Here is a 19,784-nt window from a genome sequence, read left to right on the forward strand (position 1 = left end):
CAAGATTCCCCAAACGAGTAAATTGACTTGTCAAATCTAAAGGCTTGTGGTGCTCGCAGAACACGTTTATCAAAAACCTGCATTACAAAATAGGCCATGAAGTTTGAAAGACATGGGTAAAAACACAGTGATCAGCTTTTTTAAATAATTTTCTAAAAATCGGTCTCTTACATTCAGGCACAATATTGTGTTCCTCGAGCCTAACTGAGGCTAGGGTTAGGGTGTGTAAGGACAGTTGCGTAAAGATTGGGGAGGTTTGGGGGTTGTCAGATGCCCCTATGATTGCTCTGTTGGGATAATGTATAGAGCAACTAATGCAAAAATGAATTTAAGTTTCCAGTTGTCATGAGTCAAAGTGTGTATCATAGAAAAGTTTTTAATTGATAATGGTGCCATCCAATGAGCCACATGGCAAAGTCGGAATTATTCTCTAGAGCAGTGTCTTATAAAGTTGGGGTTGTTTCCCCAAATTAACTAAAAAAGTTAACAAAATGTAATAATGATTATGATGAGCATATTTTAGCCATAATAGTTACTATAGATCAAAATATCAGCCTTCAAATTGTATTGGTCCCAACGTGACCACCAAGGTGATTATGACAGATTAATGACAGCAGCCGGTCCATTTTCAGCACCACAATACACAGGTCATTTTTGGGGAATTACCTCAAATCAACATCCTTTCTGTGTTTCAACCACCTGCAGGGATAGTAGTGTCACAAGTCTTTGGCACCCCTGCACCAAACATGATGACCAAAGTATTGTTGGTAGTTGTTGTGATACCTCTGATCTGTGTCAATCAAACCTGTTACCTGCTCTAGTGCCGAACAGGTAGACAGATGGACGCCTTTCTTAGGTCCAACGAATGCTGGTAGGGCCACAAACAGCACCACAAACTAAGTGGGCCACGTGGCATATAGGCAATCGCTCCTAAAAGTTATCAAGTGTTTTAGATCTGATTTCTCTTAGATTCGATTCCTCAAGTTTCACTCGATGCTTATGTCCCATGGTGTTGACAGTTGTGATCAATATCCTACCATACACAACAAAAAATAGACCTTACATTTAATATCAGAGCAGAATATCACTGATTGTGGCCCCACAGATCATACTGTAACTGCTGGATAACGGACGAGCAACATTAGACTCGCTTCCTCGCTATAGGAAGCTTTGTGACATTATGCCTCTGAACAAGGTAGCTGTTGTTGCCTGGAAGCTCCTGTAGTTTACACTGTGTTGTTGTTGTAAGCCTGTTGCACTTTCATCCTCAGGGGGTTGGTCACAGTTTCAGCGCAGTGATTAATTCCTGCTAGTACATTACATAACACTATTGTTACAGATGCAGCTGATGGCCCCTGCACGTAAAAAGTAAATTAATGCTGCACTGCTGCACTCACTCTGTCTATAAGACACCATTAACCCCAATTGATTATTTTCTATTTTAGCACCACATTGTTTAAAGATGGGTTTGGTGCCACTGATACTGTACAAAAGATTTAGATTTGAAAATGATCAAATACGTATTTGAACTGAATATCATAAATAAACAGCTGTTGGTAACCATAATAGAATAGAATGCCTTTATTGTCATTGCACAGAAGTCAAATGATATTTAGTGTGTCTACCTGAGTGGTACATAGAACCTATATAATACAACACAGACCAGAATCTTCCAACAGATTCGGCACATACATTTTAATTGCATATTAAGTCTACACTCATACAGTAGGGTAGACGTTCTTGACTTGACTAGTCATTTTTTAAATGTTCTTACTGATTTTGTGTCTGTTTTTGTTTTGCTTATTGGTAATAGTCTCATATACACCCCAATTTTAGGAGAGGCAGCATACCCCATGAAGACAAACTCCACCCATGGCAGGTGGGAGTTCATAAATAAGAGCACCCTCTCTCTGGTCCTCTCTTGATTTGTAAGACACTAGTGTACACTGTTGGCTCCTGCATCATAGATCCCATAGTGGATCTGTGTGGGTGTCAGAGGATCAACACAAGAAAAGGCAGAGTCAAAATGAACAGCAGGAGTGTACAGCTGCCACCCAAGACGACATCAAAAAGCCACTTGTTCTATTGAATAGTGAGAGTGAGTAAATGAGTGCAGGGACTATGAAAGGAAGCAGAAGTCATTACCATGGGGGTCAGGGGTGTTTTTATATTACTCCTTGAAGTCTCCCCTGACTCATCTGTGTTTACTGCTTCTCTTATACAATTTATAAAAGGGAGCATTGTCTTACCACTGAAGCTATACGCTCACCTGGAGCCTCTGTGAATAGGGTCTTCTGCTTGAATTAAGGATAGCTTGAGCCTTATTTCTCTAGTTGTCGTGATCCTTCTATAGGCTATTGCACTCAAAATCATTTCTGAAATCTGGAACCATGGTGACATTGCTATAACAGAAGACGTCTGAGGATCCGACAGGTTGTCAACAAACTAACGGTGTATCCATATTGTTAGGGCTGTAGTTCTAATTGTTTGTCAATTTGCTCTTGTCCAACCAAATTCTCATTGGCCAGATGATTGGTGATTCATTTTTGTAACATCTGATCTATTATTTTATTTCAGAATGTGATGAGGAGCCCAACAAATAAAAGATGTACAATTGTCCTTCTGGTCTTAACTTGACAGTTCCCCAAGGTTTGATATTTGTGTCTGATAAATCCTGACTCTATACATACACTCTGAGTAGTTAATACTGGTCAGGCAGTTTTCAGATCACTTGAAAAGATGGCACTGACCGTTGGTAGATATTGAAAAAGTGGTTTCTGTATTCATTTTATTTTGTGGTATTGTGGAAGTAAATTAATCCACAACTGACAATCAGATTATATCTTTGAGTGGAGGCATCCCGGTGATTACATCACTGGCTACAATTTAAAGCAAGTAATGAGTGGGCTGAAATTGGATTTTCAAAGTAGCTTCTCCATCTCTGGTTCCAAGCCAGGACTGATGGGTTACGTAATCCCAGTGTGCCAGGAGTGAGCAGACTTTCCTACTATGATGCATCATAGCAATACAGCATGACGACAACCTAGGGTCATGATTTAACAAGACTAAATTGGACTGACATAAATCAATTTTAGTATTTCAGTTTCTTGAGGTGACAGTGCATAAGATCCATACCAACTCGTGCTCATCCATTTATGGTCCACAGAAGCACATACAATTAACCACCTTCATCTGTACTACTGAGCTTAGCAGTGTTGTGTCCAAAATGCCAATTTATAACTTGAACATCATCTGATGTGTTCAGTGAACCTCTCTTTTGTCTTCCAGCCATGACAGAGGTCAGTCTCAATAACTCTCTGAAAGATGTAACAGCTGTGACAAATACAGAGCTTTTCATTTTGTACCTGTCTTGTTGCACATGCTTTACACAAATTTTACACTTGGAGAGGAATGAGTGGACATGCTTTGAGGATGGGAGTGTATGTATTTGAAAGCATAGTGCTGCAATAGTCAAAATTCGGGAATAGATGTTTTTTACACTTTCATCTAGACATTGAAGGCAGCAGTCAATTTAGTCAGCTGGTCTCTAGTTAACCAGTTTAACCACTTGTAGACTGACTCCATAATGTAGTCCCCATGGGCCCTCTCAAAGCACAGCAGAAAACCAGACGAGAGCTGCAGCTGCTGATAAGCACTGATATACACGGTCACATCCACTAACAGGAGCTGATGGGTCATTATGTAGTATTACATATCAATAACTGCATTGCAGACCGAGTGGTTCAACTGAGCATTATCTATAAAGTGCTATTAATAGGTCAGGGACCAGTCAGCAAAACTGACTCACAGGAAAAACCTTCCAATCAGACACACACAAACAGCAGCAGCGGCTCATAAATAGTGGGAAACAGTGTGGGGATCAATATGCAGGATGACTCAGATTGTACAAAGCATGGTCACTACAGCTCAAAACCATAATGGTCCAAAACCAGAGACAGTCTCTGAGATGTAATACTCCAGCTCGGTGACTACCTCCCAGCACTGCAGAGAACAGGCCAAGGACAAAAACCCCGGATGCTGGAGTGCCTTGTCATTTTAGGCAAATAAACTGTCAGGGTCAGTAAACAGGGATGAGCTATTACTGCCACACCAGCATCAGAGGAATACACTGTAGCAATTCATAAAGTGTCACTAGGACAATGAATCATGGGAGAGCTTTGAAGGATGAGCACTCAGTCTGGTGTTGGGGCATAAAACTGAAATCTTTCCAGATGGACACCAGACTTATTTCCTGGAAGAAGTAGAACATTAAGACAAATGAGCTCCATCTATTCACATGAACTTTCCTTCCAGATGTAAGTGGCCTTATTGAAGTAACAACTGTACAATTGGCAGGTTTCTTCGATCAATGAGAAAAATATAAAAATAACGGCTCTAAGTAGAAGATACTGCAGCTTCTGTGTCAAATGAAAATGGTATTGGCAGGACTGATGTGCCATTTGCTATTGACTGGCTACAGCAAAACAAAACACCTCCCCTAAACAGAAACTAGCTGACATGAGCACAGTGTCAGGCTGAATGAATGAAATCAAATGCTTTGGCAATTCAGTCATTTGGTCAGTATCATGGCTGCTAGCTCTAACCTAGGCAGAGAAAAACACTCTATTGTTTCAAGAGGAAAATCATCACACATCACTGCAGATGGAAATCTATAGTACAAGTAGACAAACTGCCTTTGTCATTGTCCTACAGACTGAAAACTGACTTGACCCATTAAAATGATCCCCCTGCAATTTAGTGCTGAAATTATTTAAACCTCAGAAAATCACAAGAAAAAAATGGTCAATTGATCACTGGAGAAGATATTTTTATTCTTTGTCCCTGGTATGGGCCAAGCTCCAAAAACAGTTAATCCTACATTTCCCACAATGCAGTTTGATAGTCTTGATAAAGGGTCATTGCCTGGTGAACATGCACGTCTTTCAAACATCGAGCACACCAGAGGAATTCTGTTAAAAAAGTGTTGTCTCTGAACCCAGTTTGTGAAAACCCTGATGAAACCACCATGGTTATTTACTCAGATCTGAGAAAGCTCCTCTAGAACCACAGAGGACTGCAGTCGGTATCACAGACTGAGTAGTACTAACCATGACAAGTAAATTGATAATGGTATGTAAAATTGCCACCTTCAGACGTTTCTAACACATACACAACTATGCTAGACTCCCTTGTCTCTCTCTCATACAGAGAGAAGAAGAAATGACATGCATTTTTATACTCTTTGTTCCTTCAGCCTCTCTTCAGGAGAAATGAGCACAGCCACCAGGTAAGCAATCCCCTGGAACCTACACACACACGCACACACACACAAAAAAATGCACGCACGCACACACACATGATGTGTATGTATGTCTGACTAACAAAGACAGAGAGAATGTTTTTGGTACAATTAATGCAGCACAAAGAGGTTTTTGAAGGTCAATCTTAACATTGATATTTTTTTATTAAAATGGCGATCACTACTATTTTGTCACAATAGCATTGTTGTATGGAAAGCACAAAGTTCTCCAACAGAAATGTATTCATGTCATGCATTTAGACCACTACAGTCTATTGATGCTCCAGTATGAGCAGTGTTCTCATGTGCCATCAACCTGCATTCAAGCCATTACGCCAGAAGCTACCACACATCTGAATTTAAGACCAGTGCCAGCCTGATATAATGGTGAAATCCAACTCCTCCTTAACAATAAAGCCATTGCACACACAAACACTATCACGCATGCACGCCGACACCATGTCGCACTGGTTGGCAGGTGCAGCCTCTGAGTGGACTGCCAAACCAACAGAACCACAATACAGTGAAGGAAGCCAGCTGGGAGCAGCCACCGTCCATGCTAACAGAGCTAGCAGGTTGCATGCACACAATCCCTGCCTGCAGTGCGTGACACGATGGGCGATAAGGCATGAATCAATCACACAACCTAATCATGGGGGCAGATGGATTTCCCACACACACACACACACAAACAGGAATCAAGGCAAGGACACACTCGCCTAAATCCATTGTCTCTGGGTATGGCGTGGAAAAACAGACAGATTGATGAAAAAATTGATGGATGGATGGATGGATGCAAAGAAAGATAGCTCACCGGTTTGCCTTCTTCCTCTCTCTCCACCTCTTTCAGCACATTATCCAGGCTAAGTGTGCGTGTGTGTATGTGTACATGTGTGTGTGTATGTGTGTATGTGTGTATGTGTGGTAAGCCGGCGAGGATACACACTGCTACATCCCCTCCTCTCCCTCTCTCTGACGATCCCTCCCTTTTTCTCTCTCTCCTCCCTGGGATTTATTTAATTATTTCCTCCCTCCTCGTCGCTCTCTCACTTGCCCTTTCTCCCCCTCTCTCTCCTCACAGCTGATAGAGTTGCTTAGCTTTTCTCAAGGTTTAATTCTCTCTCTATCTCTCTGTCAGCCTGTCCCTCGCTCTGCCTAGAACTAGTCGTATCTCTCAGTTTTTTGCCATGGCAGGCAAAGCCAAAAATAGAAGAATGAAAGGGGAAAAAATGGAGTGTCTGCCTTGTATCTTAAAAGCCGATATATGCACGGTACAACGCTCCCTCTCTCTCCTCTAGTTCACTTTCATACTATGCCCCTCACCCGCCTGTGTGTCTTGTGTGATGCAGCAGCGTTGTAGGCTCCTCCCTGGAGAGACAGCGGTGCCACACAGCTGAGAGAGAGAGAGAGATAGAGAGAGAGGGGGATGCTGGGCAGAAGAAGGAGGGTGGGGCTGTGGGGGGGTGGGCGGGGCTTGGTGATGGGGATGGGGATGGGGGGTGGCAGCTCTGCCAGAGAATCCAGTTCAATGCAGGGCAGCCTCCATCCACTGAGCGCATCATCCAGGATTTTAACACTTCCATCATCCATCATTCTGTGTCCACATGCACAGGAAGGCAGGCTTGCATGCACACACACACACAACTCATTGGTATAAGGCCTTCCCTAGCCCCCCATCCTAACCTTAACCATCACAACTAAATCCCTTACTCTAACTTAAACCTAACCCAAAAATGAAGTCTTAACCCTTAAACACTCACAATGTTCCTCACAAAGATATACACAGAACCAAAGACACGCACATGCATATACACACACTCTAAGCCTGAAAACACAAGATGCTTTGTCGGGGTGACTTGTTGACAGCTCTATCTTTCATGACCTCAGTCGCTTTAACGCTGAGCTTCTCCCTGAGTCAATAAAACTTTTCTGTTTTTATTTTGGTCACATCAATTTCACTGTGGCAGCACAGAACAAAGACAGATTACTTCTTGGCACATAAAAACAGTGAGGTCCTTCTACAAGAGAGCTGTAGGTGATAAGCTGATAGAGAAATCACTGCCAATGTGTCTTTAGTGTTGCTCCACTACTTTCTTTATTTCCATTAAATGTGGCACAGATAGCCGCAGCCCCCAGAGGATGAATCCTACCCACCAACTTTGGCATGGATCTGGTACATTATTGTCAGCCATGTTCATCATGAATTGTAAAGGATGATTCCTGTTTAGTTCTAATTAACAATTATCAGGATGCTAACACAATAAGCTAACACATGGACATGGTACACTGATAACAATGCTGACATATAAACTGCAGTAATCCCATGGACAAAATGTATAGCTGGTCTGTATGTCTGTTGTTTCATCATAGTACCTTCTTCCCATGTTATTTCAGGATCTTGTTCCACATCATTACGCTTTGTGATAGTTCTTTACATAATAATTTGTCTGGTTCCAGCAGCTCCACCAGCAGCAACAAGGCTCCTTTACTAATTTCTCTAATCGACCTAATAATTCCTCAAATGTCTTTCTTTCTCTTTGTCTGTCTGTATGTATGCATATTTCACGAACCATTCTGATCGACTGCATGTTATGGGATATGTTCAATATGAATGAAAATCGATTAAACAGGCAACCAGTACTCTGTAGCAGTCAGTGCAGGCAGGACAGTGTGCTAACAGTCAGTTCATGGACTTAGTTGAACATGTCTTCTTCATCCTCTGATATACTACAGCAGTGGTAAACAAGATCTGAAGATTGTGTCGGCTGCTTAAGACACCTCTGAAATAGCCGACATGCAATGTATGAAAAAACGAATACCTATTAGGTAAATCATTCAAACTGATATAAACCACAGACATGAATAGTAATAAAGCAAATTCACTTTCATTATTATTATTATTATTATTATTATTATTATTATTATTATTAAAGTCACTGACAATCGTCATTGCAGATAAACCAGGTAGGATGAAATCAAAGTCCAGCACACAAACAATAAAAAGTGACAGTATATTGTAGAAATGTTTGAGGAGGACTCACTAATGACAAGGAATAATTCTGAAGTAGCTCCAGAGCATAAACACAGTACGAACAGAACATTACAAACAGGCAGGTTTTGAACAGGCTTCCCACTAGTATCCTCAAATAATAAATATCAATAACAATCCGCTTTGTACACTTCCCAGCATAAACCACTGTCCCGGTTACAGCAATATATTTTGCCAAAAGCAAAATGCTCCTGCGCTGTATTTTGATGGCTCAAACGAGTCTCAGTGGAAGACAATTTAAACCAATAAACCAATAAACCAAGAGCACCAAAACTAGGAGAAATAAGAAATGTTGTTTGTGGTGATTAGGGTGAACCGAGCCTTCAGTGTTTCAGTATCGACACAAAGTATAAACTGCTGCATGCTTCATCAGGAGATATGATTGCAGAGTCAACCTTGAAAAACGGACACTTTCTAAACATGAATGAGAAACAATGTCACCCTCCGTCCTCCCCTCGTCATCTCTCAAAAGAACAGCTCTATCCTTTCACCTCTCTGCATTCATATTCATCAACAACAAGTGTGTGTGTGTGTGTGTGTGTGTGTGTGTGTGTGTGTGTGTGTGTGTGTGTGTGTATGCGTGTGTGTGTGTGTGTATGTGTGTGTATGCGTGTAACACTGTACAAGTGTGTATCCATCATTACCTACCAACAGAATGACAGTCACACTCTGCTCTTCTCAAAGCAAACCAGTGGTTTGTATCTGGGGAAAAAAGCACAGGACTACCCCTCCAATCCCTCTCTCTCTCTCTCTCTCTCTCTCTCTCTGTCTCTCACACACACACACAAACACACACACACACACACACACACACACACACACACACACACACACACACACACACACACACACACACACACACACAGTGCAATCCAAAAATTGCTGAAACATGCTGACACCTCAAATAGACAGTCAGGGAGTGAAGCAAACAACATGGGAGTACATGAGAGAGAGATGTGACCACCACATTACGCAACAACAGATATTACAGTTTAACCACAATCTTTTTAGTACCCAAAATGGCACAAAATACAAAACTAATCAATGATCAACAAACTGATATTTGTGACGATGTACAACAGTGTGTGTGTATGTGTGTGTGTGTGTGTGTGTGTGTGTGTGTGTGTGTGTGTGTGTGTGTGTGTGTGTGTGTGTGTGTGTGTGTGTGTGTGTGTGTGTGTGTGTGTGTGTGTGTGTGTGTGTGTCGCGTGCGCATGTCTATGTATTGTTATGAGGGCCAATTTTAGTGCAATACCATTATTGTGAGGATATTTTGACGTTGTGAGGGCATTTTGGCTGGTCATCACAAATTCAAAGGGCTGTTTGAGGGTTAAGACTTGGTTTTAGGGATAGGGTTAGAATTAGGTTCAGGTTAGGGTAAGAGGAAAGGCAATTCATGCTTCTGCGTCGAAGCTATACGCCGTAGCCTACACATAGATGTGTACCCTACACTGACATGCACCTCCCCAAAAATTGAACTACGCGACGAGATGACGCAGACTGCAAGAGCTGTGATTGGTCCGCTCGGTAGCGTTGCATTTTCGTTAGACTCACTGCCACTTTTTAATTGAAGGAACGAGCACAGACAATGTCTTTCTTTTCTTTTTTGCAGCTGAAAAGTGAAAATTCACTCATTATCTACTCAGTTCTATGCAGATGGAGGGGTGGGTGAAGTGTTTGAGTCCACAAAACACTTATGGAGTTTTAGGGGTAAACAGCGTTTTAGCCAAATCCAAAACAAATTAAGTAACTAGTGAGTCCTTTTTCAGATGTAATAAAACAACAGAAACAAATACTGCTCGTGTGGTGTCATCCAAGTGTCAGGAAGCCCCAAGATTCAAATTGGATTCGAAACAGGGTCATTTACTCAGTGTTTTAAGCCTAAAAGTCCACTACCGGAAGTAGCGATGCTATCAGATGTAGCAATGCTAACGTGCATCCCTTGCATGCCCTATTGGGTGAGAGCTTGTGTGCAGTGTTTGTGGTGTTTCCAGTGTGTGCCTGCGTACGTGGCTCCGAGGAGGATATCAGAGGACATTTAGACTTAAAACATGGTTTGGGCATTTAGATTTGATAGTTAAGGTTAGGGTAAGGGGCCAGGGAATGCATTATGTCAATGAGTGTCCTCACTAAGATATATGTTCAAGTGTGTGTGTGTGTGTGTGTGTGTGTGTGTGTGTGTGTGTGTGTGTGTGTGCGTGTGTGTGCTTTTGTGTGCAGCACTCTGATTCCACTTCCTGCGGGCATAGCTGGCGGGCCAACAGTTCATTGTAACAAATAGGTGGCTCAGGAGGAAGAGCAGGTCGCTGGTTCGATCCTAGTCTCCCCCACTTTGGTTAAGGTGTCCTTCCTCAAAATACTGGACCCCATATTGTATGAGTGATTTGTGATAGAAATAAGCTGTATGTAGGTGTGTGTAAAAAGGTAAATGGCTAGACTGGAGTTTAAAGCACTTTAAGTGGTCATCAAGACAAGAAATGTGCTATATAAATACAGACTGTTGGTCAACAGTCAGGGAACACCCACAGACACCAAAAAGCCTGTCTGTAAAAGATGTTTAAAACCTACACAAATAAAGAAGTCCACACATCAACCAGACAAAGCATCTTGCCGACAGAGACGGGTTACAAAATGTGATAGGTAACGCAGCTACATCACGCACCTGCCCTGAAATATGAGTCTGTGAGGGTGGAGGTGACTCAGCTGAGCACCTCCAGCTGCAGCAGGGGGGTGATTAGCAAAGGAGTCAAGTTAGCTCATCACTACCCTGTTTAAATGTGCCAGAGCTGCCACAGGGAGACAGAGACAGAGTAGAGCTACAGGACTGAAATGTAGATCCATGGAGATCACATCAGAGACAGGGGAACTGTGCACCAGAGCAGCAAGGTGCACTGTGGCGTGGAATTCTTGTGTTGTTTACTGTGCACAGCAATAAAACAGCTTTTATCAAAGCTCTGTGTCCTGTGTACATTGTGCTGAGTTAACCCACAGTGATAACCATTGAGTCAAACAAGTGTTTGATTCACAAAGTTTGAAGGGTTAAAGGGTGATGATAACTTTGGCAAATTTGTAGCTAAAATATCAAAGTGGCAAGTGTCAGTAGGCGATATGTAGGGGGAAGAGAGATGGCAGAAAGATGGCAAAGATGACTAAAGATTCATCCAGAGGGAGGGCTGCATGTGCATAGAAGTACTGTTTGCAGATGAACATCCTAAAGTTAATGCTGCTAATTAAATCTCAGAATCCTTAGCTACAAGATTTGCATTGGAGGTCAGAGCAGCAATATGGTCAGAGGCACACAGTAAACACTGGCCAGAATGGCAGAGAAAATAAAAGAAAAAGAACTACAGGACAGCGATCTTTGCTGTTAGCCAGTCAGAATGACCATCAGCAGCCCTGGGAGACATCAGCAGGCAGTATTCAGCATAGAACAAGCATACAGTTCTCTGCTGCAGGAGTGTAGTCTCCCACACCCGTCTGATCAGATCCAGAATTATATTATCTAGGGATGCCCTCCCAGGCGAACCAAGTTTGCTGAGAATCGATGGTTGAGACAAACACACACATGTTTTATCAATAAGTTAACATATTACTACGTGATACTGTTTTTTCTAAGTCTGAATTAAAGCAACACTATGCAACTTTTTTAACCTTAAAATAACAGCTTCAAAATCATATGTAAAAACACAACATTCACACTGGTAAAGTTGACTTTAGAAAAATTAATGTTTCAGGCCCAACTGGCAGTAGATATTCATAGCTCATAGAGGACGCACCCTAACTTTTGGTGACCTCTTACCTCTACTCTTGTCCAACCATCCAATTTGTAACACTCATTGATGGTTTCTATCCGTCCATTCGATTAGAACATTTCTTACCAAACAATTTTGCTCGACAGAGTCATGCTCCCAGCGGATTCATAGTCATTTTTTTCAGGAACTTGCTAAAGATCCATCTTTGGTGACTGATCACCCAAAATAGTGAGCAGCACCTGGTTGGTCCATAGTATAAATACAGACCATTTACTATGTATCACATGTTACAAGTAAGCTGTAGAGAACTTATTGGTACCTGGACTATATGATCCATAAATAAGCTTTAAAAGAGACTTTAAGAGAGTCACAAGTCCGACATAGACCCAACAGTTCATTTAATCTTCTACCTCCCTTTTGCTAAGTTTCCCTGAGATGGATCAACCAGGCAGGTCTGCCGTCCCATACTTTTGTTGCAAGGGTGAAGATACAGGTTTTAGGTAGATGTGAATGAGTCACTAATCTTCGAGTTAAATTTGTACAGGCCTTATGTAGTATGCATGTACTCTAGAGAAAAAAGTTGTTTAATATGCAGTGCTGTTATTTGATAAATGTAGGTTAAGTCTAGCTGTGTCTACATACCTGTATGAAGAAATATGTATAAGTGCTCCCTTCTATTATAACTCTTTGCCCTGCATGTTGTTAGTTTATATAAGATTCCATCTTACAGCTTAAACCTGCATGTGTTATTTACTGACCACAGTTAATCTTTAATCATCACTGACAGATGGCTGGTACTCAGTGGAGTCTTCTAGAGCTGCTGAAGGTCTCACATCTATAGCTGCTTTCAGACATGCACTGAATTCCAGAGATCTTACAAACTTTCTCCACAGGGGCTGTATGTCTAAATGCAAAGTGAGAGCCTTAGGAGTTTCTGCAGACTTTCTCCGTTTGCCCCCCTAGTATAAATTCCGCAGAAAGTCCAGAGGAGCTGATGTAATAACACAGCAGGAGATCCTCTTCAGGAAAACTAGTGGGTGTGTTGATAACGTTTTTAACAAGCAACATACAAAAATAAAAATAATAAAAATAATAAAATACAAATGTCTCTGGATGAGGATGTCAATAGAGTGTGTGGTAATAAGCGCTGACGCCAGTGTCGATATGCTGTAAACAAAAACACTTGATCTCCGCAGCATCCTGCCTCTGCCTGCAGCACCACCCCTCACCTGTACACTCCGGAGGATTTGTTTGTTTTGTGAATGCGTCTGTGCGGAAAATCTGCGTTCTTCACGTGGGAAAGGAAAACTCTGGAGAAAGTCTTTCAAGTTATGTCTGAAAACGGCTTATGAGTCCAAAGAGCTCTCACTCCACTTACAACAAAGCCTTGTTTCTAAATAGGCACTTAACCAAGTTTAACAATGCTGCTGGATACAAGGTGTGGGATCTTGACTGCCCATAAGCACATAACATTAGGGGTCTCGCTGTGAGGCGAGACCTAGAAAGGGAATAGTGAAAGCAAAGCTGGTTTACTCACTGTCTTCTCCAGGACAGGACATGCCAGGCTGCTCCGGGATACTGGGGAAAACTGCCAAAGATACACAATAAGAGAAAACGCATTTCAATGTGCTGTTTGTCTTCACCAAAGAGAAGTGTTAAGAAAAAAAAACACAGGTCATGAAAATGAAAACCCTGCAGGCCTAAAATGTCCCTATAATAAAATGAATAGAACAACAGAAATTAAAGAAGTTCAAATGCAGCTACACATTAGCAGCAATCATGACTAATATACAGCTTTAGATACACAATGAACAGCTTGAATATACACAATGAATTCAAGGTCACGCACACTCTTTATACATTAATGTCCTCACCAAAGGTTCAACATAATGTCGAGCCATCTCCGCACTCATTACAGTCATTGAAAAATATGTACTCAATTAAAGCCTTTAATAAAGTGTTATTTAAATGATTCTTATGTTATCAGAATATTAGGACCTAGCTCACCGTGCAGCAGCAATCCAGAGTTCTTGGTTCGCTGGTAAATTCGAAACGCTTCCTCCAGCTCCATCTGAGACGAGATGGTACAAGGGTCCCCTATACACACAAACAAACACATTCTTATCAATATAATCACCTGATTACAGCTACAATGATTAGTTGATGTTACAGTGACATGTTCAATTAAAAGTCTTATACTCTTTTTATAAGATTATATTTATAGTAATTGAATAATAACCTCCACCAAGGAGTATATGTTTTCATCTGGATTTGTTTGTTTTTAAATAAGCAGGATTACGCAAAAACTACTCAACCGATTTCCATGAAACTTTATGGAGGGGTGGAGCACAACCCAAGGAACAACTAATTAAATCCAGGAACTCTTTATCACTTTCTTTAAAAGTGTGAGATAAAGCACATTTTCCATGATTTGTCATGGCTCTTGATGAAAAACAATGTGTTTGTGCATTTTGTTTCAGACCAAAATACAAATCCAGATCTAGTTTATTTAGATGTGGTTTCATCAAGGCTTTTTTCAGCTGTTGTACGCTGACAAAAAATGTTTCAACACTTTCTTAAACATTAACAAAATTGGGCCTTTGACAGAGGTAGGTGCTCTACAAGCCTCTATGAAATACAACCCTGTTCAAGCTAAGCTAAGCTAAACAAGACTTTTGATGATGTAACTTTGGGATTTAGGGGATTCTTTAAACTGTTGGTGTTATCTGATGTTATATGGGCCACATAAGTCCTTTCTTTATGCTAGGTGATACTCCCTTATCCAGGATCCAGGTCACATCATGGATCATGATCATGGATCCTGGTGGCAGCTGACCGTGGTTTATGATTACAACTAGATTGTTTAGGGTTAACCCTAACCCTAGATTGACAATATACCTACTCAATATACCAGTATTGGCAATACCTATACCTTTGCAATTGTCATTACTGCTCCCTTCATCTCTGTCAAACTTTATCTTAGACACTGTCTCTTCTCATGAATATTGTTAATTTGTTGATGTGATCTGTTACTTGCAGCATCTATTTCACTTCTGCCCGTTTTGGGAGAGGGATCCATCACATGTATCTCTGAGGTTTCTACAGTTTATTTTCCAGTTAAAAGTTGCTGTTTTTGGGGTAATTTTCCTCACTCCTGTTGTAATTTTCCTCACTCCACTTATGAGACTTATTGTGATTTGTGAATATGAGCAATACAAATACAATTTGATTGTTTGATTGACTTATGTATATCTGACTGAAATGAGAAAATACATTTTGCAACAAAAAAAACCAAACAAACAGAAACACTTCCTATGTGACTGCTCTTGCTGCCATGTATTTGAGCACAACATCATTGTTGGTCTTGGAAGCAACAAGTATAGTGGACAGTTGGAAATGAGCATTTCAATTCACACCAGCGGCTTCAGACTGACCACCATGCTGTATTTTTTAGTCAGAGTTCAGCAGTGGTAGGAAAACACACAGAAGATACCCTGAGGACGAGACAGAATGATGTACAGTGTGTGAATATGAGGCATACCCACCTTCATCATCGATCCACTTGAGTGTGATGGGCTGCTGCTTGGCAACACTGCATATCGTTCTCACCTCCTCACACAACTCCACAAAGGTTACAGTGGGAGCCAGGTCTGTGATCAACATATCCCTGAAAGCAAACACACACAGAAAATGTCAAGATTGAGTCATTTTGTTTAAGTTTAGCAAAGATAGAGAAATTCCCCTCTTCAAGGAGTCAACAACAACGTGAAAAGATCATTCACTATTAGTGGTGGAACAATGGACAACAAAAAATATTCCCACACTGCAGACTTGAATGTGCCTGGGCCGCTGCAGGCCCATTAAACTAGCGTCTTGTCCACACTAATGTGGATATTTTGCAAAACAAAATTTTCCCCTGGGGCTGCTCGTCCTTATGCAAATAGAGTTTTAAGTCACTAACGTAGAAATGTTTACAAACGCCTTCCAAAGTGAGGATTTTCAAAAATGTGATACAGCATTTGGGGAACGATGACCACAGCTTACTTCACAAATGCCCACTGTTACTTTGTGTAACGAGCATGCACCAGAAAGAACAAGATTTTTTATTAATGGAGGACAATATCCATTCAAAAAATACCCACAATACAGTAGACAAGGCCAAAGTTTTACTACAGATGTGATCCTCCATCCTGCTGGCAGATCGTGATAATTATGGCAGATCCTGTATCGTGTTAAAATCTGATAGTGGTGGTGGACCACGATCGAGGTGGCAGCTGATGGTGGATCATGATGGCGGCAGTGGATCATGATTGTGGACTATGTTGGCATCCGATCGTGATGGTGGATCCTGATCATGGTGGCTGCTGACTGTGGACTATGATTACAACAAGACTGCTTGATATACAATATTCCTACTCAGATACTCTACCATTACTGACAATAATCCATCAATTCATTGACCTTCCATTATGCTACAAAATGTTTATTCTAATCAATGCTGTAAATACCCTTATCTTTCTGATGTTCTCCACTACACGTGGCATCTATTGCACTTCTGTCCGTCCTGGGAGAGGGATCCCTCACATGTGGCTCTCTCTGAGGTTTCTACTTTCTTTTTACCCTGTTAAAAGGGGTTTTTTTAGTAGTTTTTCCTTACTCTTCTGAGGGTTAAGGGCAGAGGATGTCACACCTTGTTAAAACCCTATGAGAAAAATTGGGATTTGTGAATATGGGCTATACAAATAAAATGTGATTGACTGATTGATCACTCAAACATGATTGGACAAAAATAGTTGGAAGACAATTAAATAGGTGTGACCTTTAATACTTTATATTTACACACTATACATCAAGCCTTGACTTTTTTCTTATTTACATGTTGATTGTGAAATGTAAAATAATTTTGGCATTGTATGATTTTGGCGTTCTTTGTGATTGTGGACATTTCAATGGTGTTTTCTGTCTCTGTTCCATTACACCTCACCTAACTCACAATAATTGAATGCAAAGTAAATTTCCTCTACAGTCTCACACTGGCATCTCAATAAGCAAAGGTAAGAGATCAGATCATAGATTTTACATTAATGGAGAACCCATTCCAACAGTGTCTGAGAAACCTATAAAAAGTCTTGGACGATGCTTTGATGCAAGCCTCAAAGACTGCAAGCAGGTCCAGCAACTGAAGCAGGATGTCAACAGTGGCCTTAAGAACATCAACCAGTCCGTGCTTCCTGGCAGGCGTGCCTAAAGTTTGGCCTGTTACCCTGACTGATGTGGCCACTTACAGTAGTTGACGTTCCTATCACAAAAGTTGAGAACATGGAGGAAATGATCAACTCCTATGTGAGAAAGTGGTTAGGAGTCCCAAGAAGTCTGAGCAACATCGGCCTGTATGGACACGGCATTCTCGAGCTGCCTATCTTAAGTCTAGTAGAGGGGTTTAAATGCACCAAAACAAGGCTGGAGACGACGCTCTCAGAGTCAAATCTATACAAATCTATACGGGCTGTTGGACCATCATTGACAACAGGACGGAAATGGACACCCAAAGATGCAACTCAACAAGCAAAAGCAGCAATCGAGCACGCTGACATTGTGGGCCACGTTCAACTGGGAAGAGGATGTTTGGGCCTAGGTCAGAGTAGAACAAAGCAACTCCTTCAGAGCGGTGAAAATTGGAAATCCAGTGTCAGGAAGAAGCAGCAGGATTTGCGAAGGCTGTCACTCAAGCCAGACAGGGGCAGTGGATGAGCGTAGAGAAAAGAAAGATTAGCTGGAAGGACCTGTGGGAAATGGAAGCAAGCAGGATTAGCTTCCTGATTAGGGCAACCTATGACCTCCTTCCCTCACCCAAACACGGGTTTCCTTGCAACATCCACCATCAGGTTGCTCAAAGATCTGGGGATCCATGGACAAGCCCTTCGCCAGACCATAAAAGAAACATCACACACTGCAGAACGCTGCAGCTAATGGCTCTGGATCAGGAGGAAAGATCCCAACTGGGCCCCAAGATGCTAGGGACATGCACCCAGGTCTGATCAACCTGCGGTGGGCCTGCCTTGGGGAGAAGGTGTCTTGTGATTAAAACACCGAAACACCTGATGACACTAAGGTACACAACTGAAGACATGTCCCTAGTATCTGCTGGTGGTCACTAATATCCGATAACATCAACTGGTGGTAGGCATTAATTAGTGCGGCAGAATGTACATTACGTATACTCCATCTTGTCCCAGGTTCAATAAGGTAAAGTGTTTAGTTTAAAAAAGGTATTAAGAGGTAATAATGTCTGATCTACTGAGCAACCACATGGCTATTATAGTACTGCCATACAAGCCAGTAGCCAGTCAGATTCACCTTTAGCCTCAGCGTACCCTCAAGTTCGGCCGGTAGCATTTTGTACAAGCCCAAAACACTTGATGGTGCTAAGGTGCACAGTTATGTCCCTAACATCTGCTGGTGGCCACTAACACCTGCTAACATCTACTGGTAGTTGGTAACCTAAATTATGCAGAAGACCTTCAAACGTACAAGGGATATTCAATATCTCGTCCTATACTCTGTGGTTACAGATGAGGAGGCTCACTCCTCAGATAGTGATTGTTCAGTTCAGCTGGTTTGACAGAGTACAGCAGTCAGTGGCCCTCGACTAAGAACAATGGGCCTCATTTACTAACAGTGCGTACGCACAAATCTGTGCTTAAACCGTGCGTACGCATGTTTGACGCAAATGATGAAGGCCTGGCTGTCCTAGAAAATGTAAACACACCCTTTTGACTAAATGCATAGTATATTAAAACTCAATTTATTTAAATAAAAAGAGTAGATAGACAGCAATAATTTAATTTACTAATGTGTTTACTAGTGTGTGTGTGTGTGTGTGTGTGTGTGTGTGTGTGTGTGTGTGTGTGTCTGTGTCTGTGTGTGTCTGTGTGTGTCTGTCCCTCTTCAGACGAACTGATAATCACATGTATTCAGTTATTAATCGATGATGTCGGATCATGACTCCGGGTCGTTCCGTCACTTTAACCCTGATGTCCTGACGGTGCGAATCAAAACAAACACAAAGTAAACATCAGTCCTGTACTTGTCCTAACAACTTGTGATCAGTGCTGGTGTTCATTGTTAAAGTGTAAAGTGAGCGCAGGTCAGAGGAGTGAGGAGGAAGCAGACTCCGAAAGATACTCTGACACAGGACGACCGGACCTTTAATTGTGCGTCTGTTCTGATCCTGAAGCAGCAGTGTTATAATTATTCAGCGGAGTCCACGTCCGCGTCGCGATGCATCTAAGAGACATGTCCACAGCTCTAGTGCTCAGCTCTGTGCAGGACACAGCATTCACCGCCTCAGTTATTGCAGCCCAGGTTTAATTTTTTTTAAACATCGTCACTCATGCTAAAGAAAAGTGTGTGTTTCGTGTCTTCCACCTCCGACGCCTTCAATTTCTGCTGTTGTGAGATTCTTGTGTTTTTTACCTTTAGGGGCCGTCTCTTATAACTTCAACTGTTCAGCACACCGCTCTCCTCATGACAAACCAATGTCCTTATATGGAGAAATAGAGGTGTGGCAGTATGCTAATGACGGAGAGCAGAGACGCACCTGTCGATTTAGAATGAGTCTGATTCACAAACATACGCATGGTGGTGAGAACAAGAGTGGCTGGTGCGCACGTGACATGAATCC

At 41.7% G+C, this 19,784-nt stretch overlaps 1 protein-coding gene across 2 annotated transcripts in view; it reads right to left on the reverse strand.

Moving 5' to 3' along the window:
- prkcz (protein kinase C, zeta) overlaps nt 1-19,784 on the reverse strand; it is a 138,042-nt gene that overhangs the window by 109,607 nt on the left and 8,651 nt on the right. For both annotated transcript variants that reach the window (XR_004614505.1, XM_034591436.1), the window contains exons 2-4: nt 15,646-15,767; nt 14,108-14,197; nt 13,638-13,688 (exon numbers count right to left, since the gene is read on the reverse strand). Coding sequence is in view for 1 of the 2 variants with exons in the window: in XM_034591436.1 (XP_034447327.1) it covers nt 13,638-13,688; nt 14,108-14,197; nt 15,646-15,767 (263 nt within the window). In the remaining variant the exon portion in view is untranslated. The remainder of the gene's footprint in view (nt 1-13,637; nt 13,689-14,107; nt 14,198-15,645; nt 15,768-19,784) is intronic.

The sequence above is a fragment of the Hippoglossus hippoglossus genome, chromosome 7 (assembly GCF_009819705.1).
Source record: "Hippoglossus hippoglossus isolate fHipHip1 chromosome 7, fHipHip1.pri, whole genome shotgun sequence".
In the NCBI taxonomy this organism is placed as follows: domain Eukaryota; kingdom Metazoa; phylum Chordata; class Actinopteri; order Pleuronectiformes; family Pleuronectidae; genus Hippoglossus; species Hippoglossus hippoglossus.